Genomic DNA, 12,348 nt, shown 5'->3' with positions numbered 1-12,348 from the left:
AGTGGTTTTCGAAGTGGAGTCAAGGGGTCTGAGAAGCATAGCCACAGGATTTATTTATTTATTTTTGTGGTTGAAATCACAACCCAACATTATCATAGTTATATCTATTATTGACATTTTGCTGGAACAAATGTACATCAGAATCGAGCTTCATCCGCTGCCCTACTTCCACTTTGACATGAAGGGATTTGAATAAAAGCGACATCTGCTGATCTGTTGTGAAGGATGCTTGTGTAATGACTGGGATTATGATGGGAAATGAGTGATTCCAGTAAGAAGGTGAGCCAAAACAAAGACTCTCCCTTTTTATACTAATCTTGGTCCTAGAATTATGTCTGCAGCCATATTGACTCATTTTATTTACAGAACACTCATAAAAAGTGTGTAAGATCTGGATCACATCAGAGGTTTACATATAATCCGGACTAAAGATTAGTGATTGAATACGGGATTTTTTTTATACCAGATTTATTAAAGAAAAATTACAAATCATTCACAACTTACATTAGTATATGCACAAATATACATTAGGTCATTGTATTGTAGTTAAACTAGCAAAGTAAACTCAAATGATTTAAGGTAATGCATTCATTACAAAAAAAAAAACATGAAGGCAAGCATCTAAACCACAGTGCTGAAAAAGCTCACAAGCTTAATTAGAGGAACAGTTGAATTTTTATAGAAATTTTGCACATTAACCTAACCTAATTTGTTTTTAAACACCATACAATTTAATTAATCTAGCATAATCTAGTTCTAAAACATAGGCCTAATAGGTGTTGGTATTATTTTTTAATCTAGACACATTTTCTAGCGTTCTACAGATCTGCTAAATAAATGTCTGGTACACAAGGTAAATAAGATAAACCAAACACTGTATAACATTTTTGCTACAATAATTTGAATACTCAGCAAACATTCTGTTTCATTGACAACATTTGCAGGAGGGTTTCTCAAATTTTCACTGTACACTTAATGCATGTGAATTTTTAGTGAATAAAATCAATTGTGATATCTAACATAATATCATTTTCCACTTACACATTTATATATTAAAGTACAAATCAGTGCCCTTCTTCTCCACAACAAAAGTATACATCTCAAGTTTCTCCAGCTCTGAACCACACTCCTCCTTCTGCCTGGCAAGTAATACTCCATGCACAGGCAACAGGGGTGGTCTCATTTTCAGGGCATCATCTTATTTGTTAATAAACAACACAGTTTTGGGCTATTCTCTATGTTATTCTTAAATGCTGGATCTGCTGTGGATACTTTTTTTTTCTTCTGTAAAGCAGAACAAAATTTAGTTTAAAAAAAATCACTGACATAGAAACTGAACAAACACCGACCAAAATTATAAACGCAACACTTGTTTTTGCCCCCATTTTTCATGAGCTGAAATCAAAGATCTGATCTAAGACTTTTTCTATGTACACAAAAGAGCTATTTCTCTCAAATATTGTTCACAAATCTAGTTCGTGAGCACTTCTTCTTTGCTGAGGTAATCCATCCACCTCACAGGTGTGACATATCAAGATGCTGATTAGACAGCATGATTATTGTACAGGTGTGCCTTAGGCTGACCACAATAAAAGGCCACTCTAAAATGTGCAGTTTTGTCACACAGCACAATGCCACAGAGGTCACAAATTTTGAGGGAGCGTGCAATTGGCATGCTGACTGCAGGAACGTCCACCAGAGCTGTTGCCTGTGAATTGTATGTTCATTTCTCGACCATAAGCCGTCTCCAAAGGCGTTTCAGAGTATTTGGCAGTACATCCAACTGGCCTCACAACCGCAGCCCACGTGTAACCACACCAGCCCAGGACCTCTACATCTTGCATCTTCACCTCCAAAATTGTCTGAGACCAGCCACCCGGACAACTGCTGCAATAATCGGTTTGCATAACCAAATAATTTCTGCTAAAACTGTCAGAAAGCGTCTCAGGGAAGCTCATCTGCATGCTTGTCATCCTCATGAGCGTATACGACAGCGTGTTCCAGTTCCTGCTAATATCCACCAACATTCCATAGGCCACAATCAACAACCTGACCAACTCTATGCGAAGGAGATGTGTTGCACTGCTTGAGGTTGCACTGGTTTTTAGTCCCACCCCACTACAGTAAAACTGCACATTTTAGAGTGGTCTTTTATTGTGGCCAGCCTAAGGCACACTGTGCAATAATCATGCTGTCTAATCAGCATCTTGATATGTCACACATGTGAGGTGGATGGATTGTGCTCACTAACACAGATTTAGACAGATTTGTAAACAATATTTGAGAGAAATTCAGTAGATTCAGTAGATTTTCTGTTTCTCACAGTGGATTTAAAAATCATTCTTAGCAGGTTTTTCATTCTCATTATTATCTACTTGATTAGCACTGCACTTGAGCTGCTAGGGCTCTTTCTCAGAAACGTTTTGTTTCGAATTGTGCTCTTCTGTCTTCTCATGATCACTTAAATCATGTTCACATTTTTGTTGCCCCTTCACCTTACCTCTTCCTCTGTCCATGGTGTTCTCATTAATAAAGAATTTCAGTTAGAATGTTATTTCATTGTAACATTATTTCATTCCAGTCAAAACTAACATGCAGTTAGGAATGGCTCTATACCATAATTTTGGCTTTGGTACAACACCAGAATATAATACCTCGGTATTGATACTAAATAGAAAACACATGTGACAAGTAACCAGCCTCAAAAGATAAATAAACTGAAAACAATTGTATAAAATAAATAAATAAATAAATAAAATTAAATAATAATAATAAAATAATAATAATAATAATAATAATAATAATAATAATAATAAATAAAAAGCTTTGTATCAAACTGTAACAAAAAGCCTACAGGAAACATGTTACATTTTGATGTTGGGGAAAAAATAAATAAATCATAAAATAATATAATTTTTTTATATTAAAAACACAATGCAAACAAAATGTTTTAAAAATGCAACTGAAGTAACACGTGCATATGGCATTTGCATATCTTTTCAGTCTTTTAACGGTTTCGCAGTAATTTGGGAAGCACTGCCGCCTACAGGTGGATTTCGGAACAGCTGTGTATGAAATACCAAATTCAGCAAAATTCTATCGTACCGTTTGAAATATAATATATAGCGGTATTTTTCCAGTACCGGTATACCGCGCATCCCTACATGCAGTGTAACCACAGCTGTATGCCCATGATTAACAACATTAGGTGTGTTGTGATATAACGGTTAAAAATGGAAAACAAAAAATAAAAGTGTTTAATAAGTTTGTTGTTTATAGTAATCAACACTTAAATGACTACCTTTGTAAGTTTAGGAGTCCAGTACCGAGTCAGCTTTTCTCTGGATCATGGAAGATGCCATATCACCCTTCTGTTCTCTCCCCTTGAACAGACTTTTCAGCTGGTACAGAAATGTTCATATGGATGAAATTATAAAATGCTGAGCATCATGTTTAATTTGAGTGTATTATGTACACTGATCGTTAAAGGACTTATTTATGGTTTACCTTTTCAAGGCAGTTATTTTTAAAAAAGTCTATTTTATAGCCATCAATATATTTCAAACACAATGTTGTCAAGCAGAAAAAAACTATAAAATCCTTTACACTGTCTACCCACCTGCTCCGTGATTAGTCTCTGCTGTTGGTCAGGATCTACGATATCAGATTTTACTGATGTGTCTTTTTCCTTCATTAATGATGATTTCCTCTCTTCTTTTCCCTAAGTTGAAAAAAAAACACCAGTTAGTATAGATGAAAGATCTAGAAGTGAGGAGTTGGTGTTTGAATGTTGTGTAGAATTCCAGTACCTGTTGAGGAGGTCTGACACTATGCACTTTGTGGACATGCTGCTCTTTTTGTTGATCAGTTGATTTACAACTCTCTGTTACCACAATACACAGTCATTATAACAGTTTGTATGTAAACTGTTTTTTATTTAATCTAATGAGTACACAAGCAGTGCAATTACCTTCCTTCAGGGATTTTTGTTGAGGGCCCAGCTTCTGAATGGTCTTTAGATCTTTTAGTCCAGCAACCTGAATGATGAGTATAAAAACCAGTTTAAAGATTAATTGAAACCACCAAGTTATGGTTTATTTCTTTAATGTTCAGCACTTTAATTAGAAATATTATCTGCAATAATATCTATAGGTTGTGTACCTCATTTTCAAGAGCAGTTATCTTGGTTTGGGCCTCTGTTTTCTCTGTGTCTCTCTGTCTTATAAAATCTTTTAGGGAAAGATCTCTAAAGAGGAACACCAACAACACATTCAGTGCAACAATAACGGTGTGATACAGCAGAATTGTACTATGAGCACTGAGACATTTATCTTAATTTGGTCTTAACCATATAAGGACAAATATAATTATACCTCAAACATTAGGGTAATAATACTGAAAGCATTGTACGTATTTTGAAAGAAATAATGACATGCTAATTTAAGAAGGAAATCTAGCTCTGCTCTAGATCGAGGTGCAGTGTTAGAATAATGCAGTTTATTTGGACAATAAACCATAAAGGAATTTTCATTCAAACAAACAAAGAAAAAACATTTGATCTGAAGTCCTATTGTAGTGTCCCATCTTGGCTTTGCTTAGTTAAGTGGTGACATTTACTTGGTCACAGTTGCCATAGGGTTGTTCTACATTGTTTGTGTATCAACAAAACAAAACATGCATTATGTGACAACATTTTTGCAAACTGTATAACTGGTTTCTGATTACAGTTATGTGTATCCACCTTTGTTTCAATTCCTGATCTCTTTTATCCAGTTGCTGCTCCAGTCTTTGTACTTTCTCGTTCTGCTGAGTCACCTAAAATATAACAGAAAAGGTTAAACTATATAAAATTATCTTTACACGGTAGTCAGATCATTTTCACCTGGTCACGAGCAGACTGCAACTCATGCTGCTGCTTCTCCAGCTCAGTGTCACGACTCTTAAGCATGTCCAACACCTTCTTCAACTCAGCCTTAAGCTGCACCAGCTCTCCATCCACTTCTTCCAGAGGCACCTACAGCCACCCACACAATAATAGTCTATTACCATGAATGTATTAATGGCAACAGGTGGCCTAATTTGTGACAGAAAAAACATGGACATACAGGGTTTCCCATCAGTCTCTGCTGCAGATTCTGGCTTCTGTTCCTCTCTAGTTCCAGCTGTTGTCTGCAGGCATCAAGCTCCACTCGCTCCAAAGCTCCAGCTTCTTTCTATAAGTGAATGAATCTCACCGTTATACTTTCAGCCTTGTTTATAAGTAGGTAAATGGTAAACCTGTTATTACTAGCAGTTATTATTAGCTTTAATGTTAAATATTAATGACACATTATAACATACAATTAGATATACCTTAACTCTAGCTAGCTCTTTCTCGTACTGTGTTTTCTCTTCTTGCAATCTCTGGATCAGATTTCTAAAAGAGGACATATATAAGATCAAAAACCCTTCATGGATTTACACTAACCACAATTCTAATCAATACACAAAAAAATACAATGGCTGTACCTAAAATAATTTTGTTTCGATACAAACGTTAAAAAGTTTGAGGATGGCAAAAATACAAACCATAGGCCAGTCCAATTTTTGGTGATAAAATATATATTTTATATGAGCTTCCCAGTGCGTGTATTCTATAGAGATTTGTAACAGAACTTATCATTTTAAATTCATTTTGAATGTTTTCTTCTCCATCATGTAATATGACAAATGCTGCTTGCACACACTTACTGGCTGTCCTTCATCTCTGACTCAAATGTCTCCAACTTGATGGTAATTTCTGAAGTCTTTTCCCTCAGCTGAGGACACACATATAAAGCAAAAATAATTTTATGAAAACAAAAAAAAAGGTTTTGATATGAAATTATTTTAAATAGTAAATCTGTATATTCCCTATTAAGAAGATTACGCTGTTTGGAAACATTAAACAAGTGATGCAGTCCATACCGCATCAGTGTCTTGCTGTGACTTCTTGGTCTCCTCTAGTTGAGCCTGAGTAGACTGCAATGCCATTGCAACATCCATCCATCGCTCATTCCAGTGAGCTGCCACCCTTTTCAGCTCCTCCTTTTCTTGTTCCATTTTTTCTTTCATGAGCTGCAGCTCTTGTTTCTTAAGATCATACTCTGCCTCAACATTTTCTACTTTCTTTTCCAGGCCCTGGCATTGTGTCTCAAGCTCCATCTTTTCATATTCCAAGATTTTCTGTAATTCTCTACATACATGATAAAGGTATAGAATCCCAGAGTTAAAATATACTATCAATTCAGCTACACATTTGTCTTTTTGTTAATAAACGTAATTTAGATGTCAGACCAAAACTCACTGGAGCTGGCAGCATCTCTCCCTTAGGTCTCGTAACTCTTTCTGATCTCCCTGGTCAAACACGTCCATCAGCTCCTCCTTCTCTTCGATCAGCTGCAAACGCTCAGTTTCCAGTGCAGCTATCTGATTCATTTGGATCAATTTCTCTGCTTCCAGTTCATGAAGCTTCTGTAGTGTTTCCTGAAGCCTCTCTGTGGCTGTGGCCAGGCTGGCTGAAAGTTTCTCTTGCATCTGCACAAAAGACAGAACAAAGCTTAAACAATATGTCAGAGCATAAAATGTTTAGAGAAAAATCTTCCTAAACATGAAATGACATTCAAAATAATTAACAAAGTAGGGGGTTTTGTTATATGTTGTTGTGTTTTACTCTTTTTCATCATACGTTAAAAAGATTTTAACATTTCAGCTATCTAATTAAATTCTGATCGCACACAGGAATTGGTCATTTACAATGAAGTTTTAAGATTACGCAAACTGAGCTGTATTTTACACTGTCAGAGGAATAATATAATTATATAATAATAATGTTATAATCAAAGAGTCTTTAATTTGGCTTATTGCTGACGTAAAATTTGATACTAAATATTTGACCCATTTACCCTCTTTGCTTTTAGCTAAATTAAAAAGCTTAATTTTTCCTGCATTTTGTACATCCAGGGCTCTTAAAATTTTTTAAACAATTTATTAATATTTTTCTGAAATTCTAAAATTCAAAGTACATGAAATTCCCTAAACAATCCTCACATTTTACCAGAACAAATTTCATTTAGACTACTCAACAATATGGCACAGCGTGACTCTAATAGCAGCAGTGAGAGAATACAGTGTTTTCAATTCTGACCTCTTTGCCTAAGTGCATTTCCTCTTTCATTAATAAGATACTCTGCTGTTGTTGACTGGCCTGGCTCTTGGCCTGAGTCAGCTCGGAGTGAAGATCACACACCTGCTGGGTAAAGCCCTCTCTGCCCAGCTGGGATCTTTGCAGCTCTAGATCCAAACTTTGCACTCTTTGGTGCAGTTCAGTTTTCTCCTATAAAGATAAAATAACAGGAAAAGAACACTATAATTATAGCTTTTACCTACATAGGGAAATAACAGCAAATGAAGACAGTTGAATTTCACAGAATGTCCTTGTCTTAGTAAGTAGGAATAAATAATACAGAATATTTAAGCAGCAACATAATGCGCCTGAAAGGTCTAAAGCACCTGCACAAGGCGATCTTTTTCAGCAAAAGCACTGGAGAGCTTGGACTTCAGGTCCTCTATGTTATCCTCCAATCGCAATATTTTTGTGGTAAGCAGTTCATTTTCCTGTGGAGTATTTTGGAATCCAGAGAGCAACGTGAGTGTCAGGGTAGATAATTCATGAGGATTTCATGGACCTATTTTCTTGCATTTTAAATCTCTCACCAGTTCAAGTTGGCCATGGCGACTGCTGGTCTCACTGAGCTGGTCCTGCAAATCAGTCTGTGCCTCCAAGGACATACCAAACTTCTGCTTCAACTCTTCCATCTGATTCAATATCTTCTGTTTATCCTAAAATGCAAACCAAAGAAAAGGGGAAAATAGTTGTCTGTTTAGTGGTAGTTTTAGGATTATATTTAAACAGTAAGAGAAACTGACTGACCTTTTTATAGAATTGAAGTTGTGTTAAAGCATGGTCCTTTTCAGCCTCTAGGGTTGTGGCCCTCTCTTTTACCTCTCTGAGGACTTCTTCAAGCCTCTTGATTTCCCTCTCAGCTATTTTCTGTCCCTGTCAACATCAGCATTTTACATAATTCAAATTCAGGAGCATAATAAAATTTCATAAATCACCAATATCTATAAGATCCTATCTATTTTTTACTTTTTAATAAATCTTTGCTCATTTCAATGACACATGCAGAGTCTACCTCTCTGACAAATTCGTCTTTTGTTTCAGGCATGGTCCTGCCTAGGTGGGGCTTTGAATTTGATGCTTGATTTTGAGTATTGCTCTTGTTCTCAAGGCTAGATTTCATGTTTAAAATTTCCTTCTCCAGCTGCAGCACCCTTTATAGAATAACAAACACACACACACACACACACACACACACACACACACACACACACACACACACACACACACACACACACACACACACACACACACACACACACACACACATTCAGATCCAGTGGCTAACACAATGGATAATTTATGAAATGCCTATAAATTGTCACAATTGTTTTATGATCCACATATTTACTTGTCCTGCAGATCTGAACTCTCAAAGTGACTTTGCTCAGTTGCTTCTTTCTTCTCCTCAACAACACTCAATGCATTTGCCAGCTGCTGTGAGAGAACAATCAAAAACAAATAAGTAGCCATAGAAATGAAAAAGAATTGAAACACACACACTTTCCACCTTATTAGAAAATACACCTTATATCTAGGCTTTGATAAACTCCATTATATTTTCCAATAAAACTATATACTTTAGACCCAGATACAAAAAGTATAAAATATATAATTTAAAAGATAATAACCTACCTTCAATTGACTGTTTTAAATAAAGTTCACTTTCTAATAAACCAACACAGTAAATGTTTCAACTATAATAGAATTAGTTAAATCTCTGTAAAAAGTAAAAATGTATTCTTAACATTATTCTTACCTAAGAAAAAGTAAAAATTTGCAAAGGAAACATCAACATTTCTGTTATATAAATGCAACTTAATTTCCTTTTCTTTGACTGGCTTCAAGCTTTTTAATTGAAACCATATTTTAATCTGATAAAAGCCCAACCTTACGCTTGAGCTCCAGAAGCTGGGCACTGCTCTGGCTTTGCTCAAGCTGGGTCTCTTTGGCTTTCAGCAGGTCTGTTTGTATGTCCAGATGGTTGTGAACTTCCCGAAGTCTGTGGATGAGCTCTGTCCTCTTCATTCTGCTGTCGTCTAGTGCACTTCTCAGCTCAAATTCAGAATGAGACCCGGGTGCTCCGTCCGGTGCAAGACGTGAGGCAGACTGACATCTTTGTCTGGCAGCTGATTCGCTGTGTTTCATCCCATATTTACGGCCAATGGAGCTGATACACAAAGGATGAATTAACACAACATCAGTATGTGAATTAGTCTGAGAGTAAAAGCAAATATAAATACACAGACTATAGGCCACTTTGCTTTATATAATTGTGGAAAAAATGATCAAATGGAATCAAATTTTCTGACCTGGTGCTGATTTTAGAACTGTGATCTGATCGAGGCACATCGACACAACTCAAAGCTGAGGACTGAAAACAACCAGACATAGTTAGAGACGACCAATATGTGAGTATAAACAGAAATCAGAGATATTTTACAGATTGTATTTATGTGTTTATAAGTTATATTTGTTATTATAAATATGCTATACAAAAATATAATTAAAAAGGGGGTTTAATATATTAAATATGATAAGATTTAATTTATTGACTCACAATCTTAAAAAATACAGAAGTCACAGACATAACCTTATAATTCCAAAAAAGTGTTTGGGAGTGTTATACATGGTTATCAGTTTACTTTTCACTAGTTTTTTTTTTTTTTTTACAATACTTATCTATACCAAAATGTCTAGTTATTTATTTAGAGGTCTGGGTGTCCATTCATCACTTACCCGTGATTTAAAAAGGGACTTTTCCCACAAGTCAAACTCAGACAGCAAGAGAGATTTTGAAGATCTGAAAGAGTTCCTTAGTTCCTGAGATCCCAAACCAGAATCCCATTCCCAGTCATTTCTGTCTGATGTGCACCTGTTGTCACTGATCCAGCTGGCCATATTTTCAAGTGACCTGTATGAATGCAAGAAGTACTGTTTTAGTCTGAGCTAAAGGTTTGCAGCAAGCTGTTTAAAGAGAGCTAGCTGTTGCTGTTACTGCTGATGGAAATTGTGTTGCTTGATTTTTCCAAGAACATCGCTGCCCTACCCTCAGTCAGTAATATTTCACACAGGCTGGAGAGTTCTTACACCTGCTATGCACAGTAACAACTGTAACACAATACTTTGTATTCAAGCTGAGCAACTATAAAATATTATATTTATTCAACCTATGGATGATGATGACGACAACAACAACAACATAATAATAATAATAATATTAATAATAATAATAATGATTATTATTATTATTATTATTATTATTATTATTATTATTATAATGCTATTTTCTCATATAAAAATATGAACAATCTTGTTCAGAAGGTTAATATTTACCATTGTAATCTTACATGCAGTTGCTTTTCGGGTCGTTTCTTTTCTTCCTCCCTATGAATCACAGCTTATGTCTCCATGAACTGTTTATTCTTCAAGCAGCCTGTTGAAACTGTGGCCTTGATAGCACGTCTCCATGGTGACGGTAACATGCAGACCAAAGCATGTGTTCAGCCTCTCTCCTCTATGAATGATCAGCTCAACAGTTTGGCAGACCACGTAAGTGCAATCTCTGTGTCACCAATCCTTAAACTCTCTCATGTTTTGTGCTTACTAAATTTAGTCAGTGGTTCAGTTCCAGAACCAATTTCATATGACATTGTACATTTTTTTTTTTTTTTTTTTTTTTTTTTTTTTTTATGTAAGTAAATGTGAGAAGAAAAATAGGCTTAGTTTAATTAACTTAGGCCCAAAAGACAAGTAAAGAAAAAAATGATGTTGTACCAATTTACACCATAAGCATTTAGATAACATACATCTAACAAGGTTTTCTGACTAATAAATCGAGACATATAGCAAAACTGCGGAACTTGGAATTTACCTTTTGATCCAAAACAGGAATCTTTTTGTCCTATGTTGTCTAGTCAAACTTGTCTTGGGTGTCCATATTTTTAATAGACAGACATACAGACAGACAAACTTTATTCATAATTTGAGAGTATTAGTTATTATATTGCTAAGAATGGTGAACTCAAAATTCACTTACCTATTAAAAATTTACTTGATCACAGCATACACCATATCAAAATTGACTAATTAAGCTATTCAATTTGCAAAAGCATAATTTGACATTTATTTTTTTTAGGTCCTCTGGTTTTCTCCACATTCGAAAAAATGCAGGTGGGCAGACTGGCTGCACTAACTTGCTCTAAAGTGTGAATGTGTGTGTGTGTGTGTGTGTGTGTGTGTGTACGTGTGTGTGTGTGTGTGTGTGTGTGTGTGTGTGTGTGTGTGTGTGTGTGTGTGTGTGTGTGTGTGTACGATAGTCTCGATTGGTCTAAATTGCACCCAAGGTTACCAGAATAGGCTTTGGGCTCCACTGTGACTAGAATTAAGAACTTACTAAAGACCTGTGGATAAATGAATGAAGGTTAACAGCATAACTACAATACTATTGTGCAAAATTAGTTCTACCACTGGTCCACTAACTTTATTGGAGAAGCTGTGTTCCAAGAGTGCTTGTACTTATATAACTGCACTGGGGTGTTTGAGTTTGTTAAACACTGCTTATCTAAGTTCACTATGTACACTTCCAATAATAACAGTATAGTGTCTGCTACATTGAAACTGTTACAGGTACAGTAAAGTTTGAGACATCATTAAAATCTGATTATGAAAAGGAAGTGTGAACAAATATACAATCAAATACTAACACCGAGGGGAGCACGGGTAAAATTAAACAGGTGTTAAAGTAGATAAATAGATTATTTCTATAATTGGAGGTAGACAAATTATTAGAGTAAAATACATAAAAATGTATTTTATTTTTCCCAGCATTTCAGTGTAATTCCTGGCAAACAAAATGGTTAATTACAAACTCTACATTCACAGTTCCAAACATTCATAAGATTGTTCTTTGTTTTATAAAAGAATATGAACAATATCTTACTTTACTGAAATTGCCAAAGAAGAAAAAAACTTTGCATCTTTTGTAATCTTTCTTGTTTTGTAAGCTCTTTTTCTCTGTTTATTGTTATGTGCATTAATATACTGGATTTAAGAATACAAAATAAAAATAAATACTATCAAATCCAGCAAGCCACTAGGTGGCGGTAAAACAATACATTCGTGAGCCTACTACCACATCGAAGAAG

The 12,348-nt window shown here is 35.3% G+C and overlaps 1 protein-coding gene across 4 annotated transcripts; it reads right to left on the bottom strand.

Annotated features, from left to right (window-relative positions):
- Positions 1 to 3,301: 3,301 nt before the first annotated feature.
- Positions 3,302 to 11,326, bottom strand: LOC310728498 (uncharacterized protein). Of its 4 annotated transcripts, XM_083545988.1 has the most exons (22): positions 10,538 to 10,625; positions 9,941 to 10,115; positions 9,514 to 9,575; positions 9,092 to 9,371; positions 8,553 to 8,638; positions 8,217 to 8,355; positions 7,952 to 8,077; positions 7,735 to 7,860; positions 7,531 to 7,635; positions 7,166 to 7,354; positions 6,326 to 6,555; positions 5,947 to 6,214; positions 5,731 to 5,798; positions 5,353 to 5,416; positions 5,106 to 5,213; positions 4,883 to 5,014; positions 4,742 to 4,815; positions 4,162 to 4,246; positions 3,971 to 4,037; positions 3,810 to 3,883; positions 3,620 to 3,721; positions 3,302 to 3,401 (listed from the first exon to the last, which is right to left on the bottom strand). In XM_083545988.1, exons 2-22 carry the CDS (start codon positions 10,100 to 10,102, stop codon positions 3,312 to 3,314), a joined length of 2,637 nt encoding a protein of 878 aa, XP_083402114.1. In that variant the 5' UTR covers positions 10,103 to 10,115; positions 10,538 to 10,625; the 3' UTR covers positions 3,302 to 3,311. The 4 variants fall into 4 exon arrangements, with proteins under 4 accessions (XP_083402114.1, XP_083402116.1, XP_083402115.1 ...); XM_083545990.1 differs by lacking the exons at positions 3,302 to 3,401; positions 3,620 to 3,721; positions 10,538 to 10,625 and adding an exon at positions 11,241 to 11,326 and having other exon boundaries at positions 3,856 to 4,037; XM_083545989.1 differs by lacking the exons at positions 3,302 to 3,401; positions 3,620 to 3,721 and having other exon boundaries at positions 3,856 to 4,037; positions 10,552 to 10,573.
- Between the last annotated feature and the right edge of the window lie 1,022 nt (positions 11,327 to 12,348).

The sequence above is a fragment of the Silurus aristotelis genome, assembly GCF_946808225.1.
Source record: "Silurus aristotelis genome assembly, chromosome: 7".
Classification (NCBI taxonomy): Eukaryota; Metazoa; Chordata; class Actinopteri; order Siluriformes; family Siluridae; genus Silurus; species Silurus aristotelis.
Note: the sequence above shows the minus strand (reverse complement) of the source record. Positions and strands in the feature narration are given on the sequence as shown.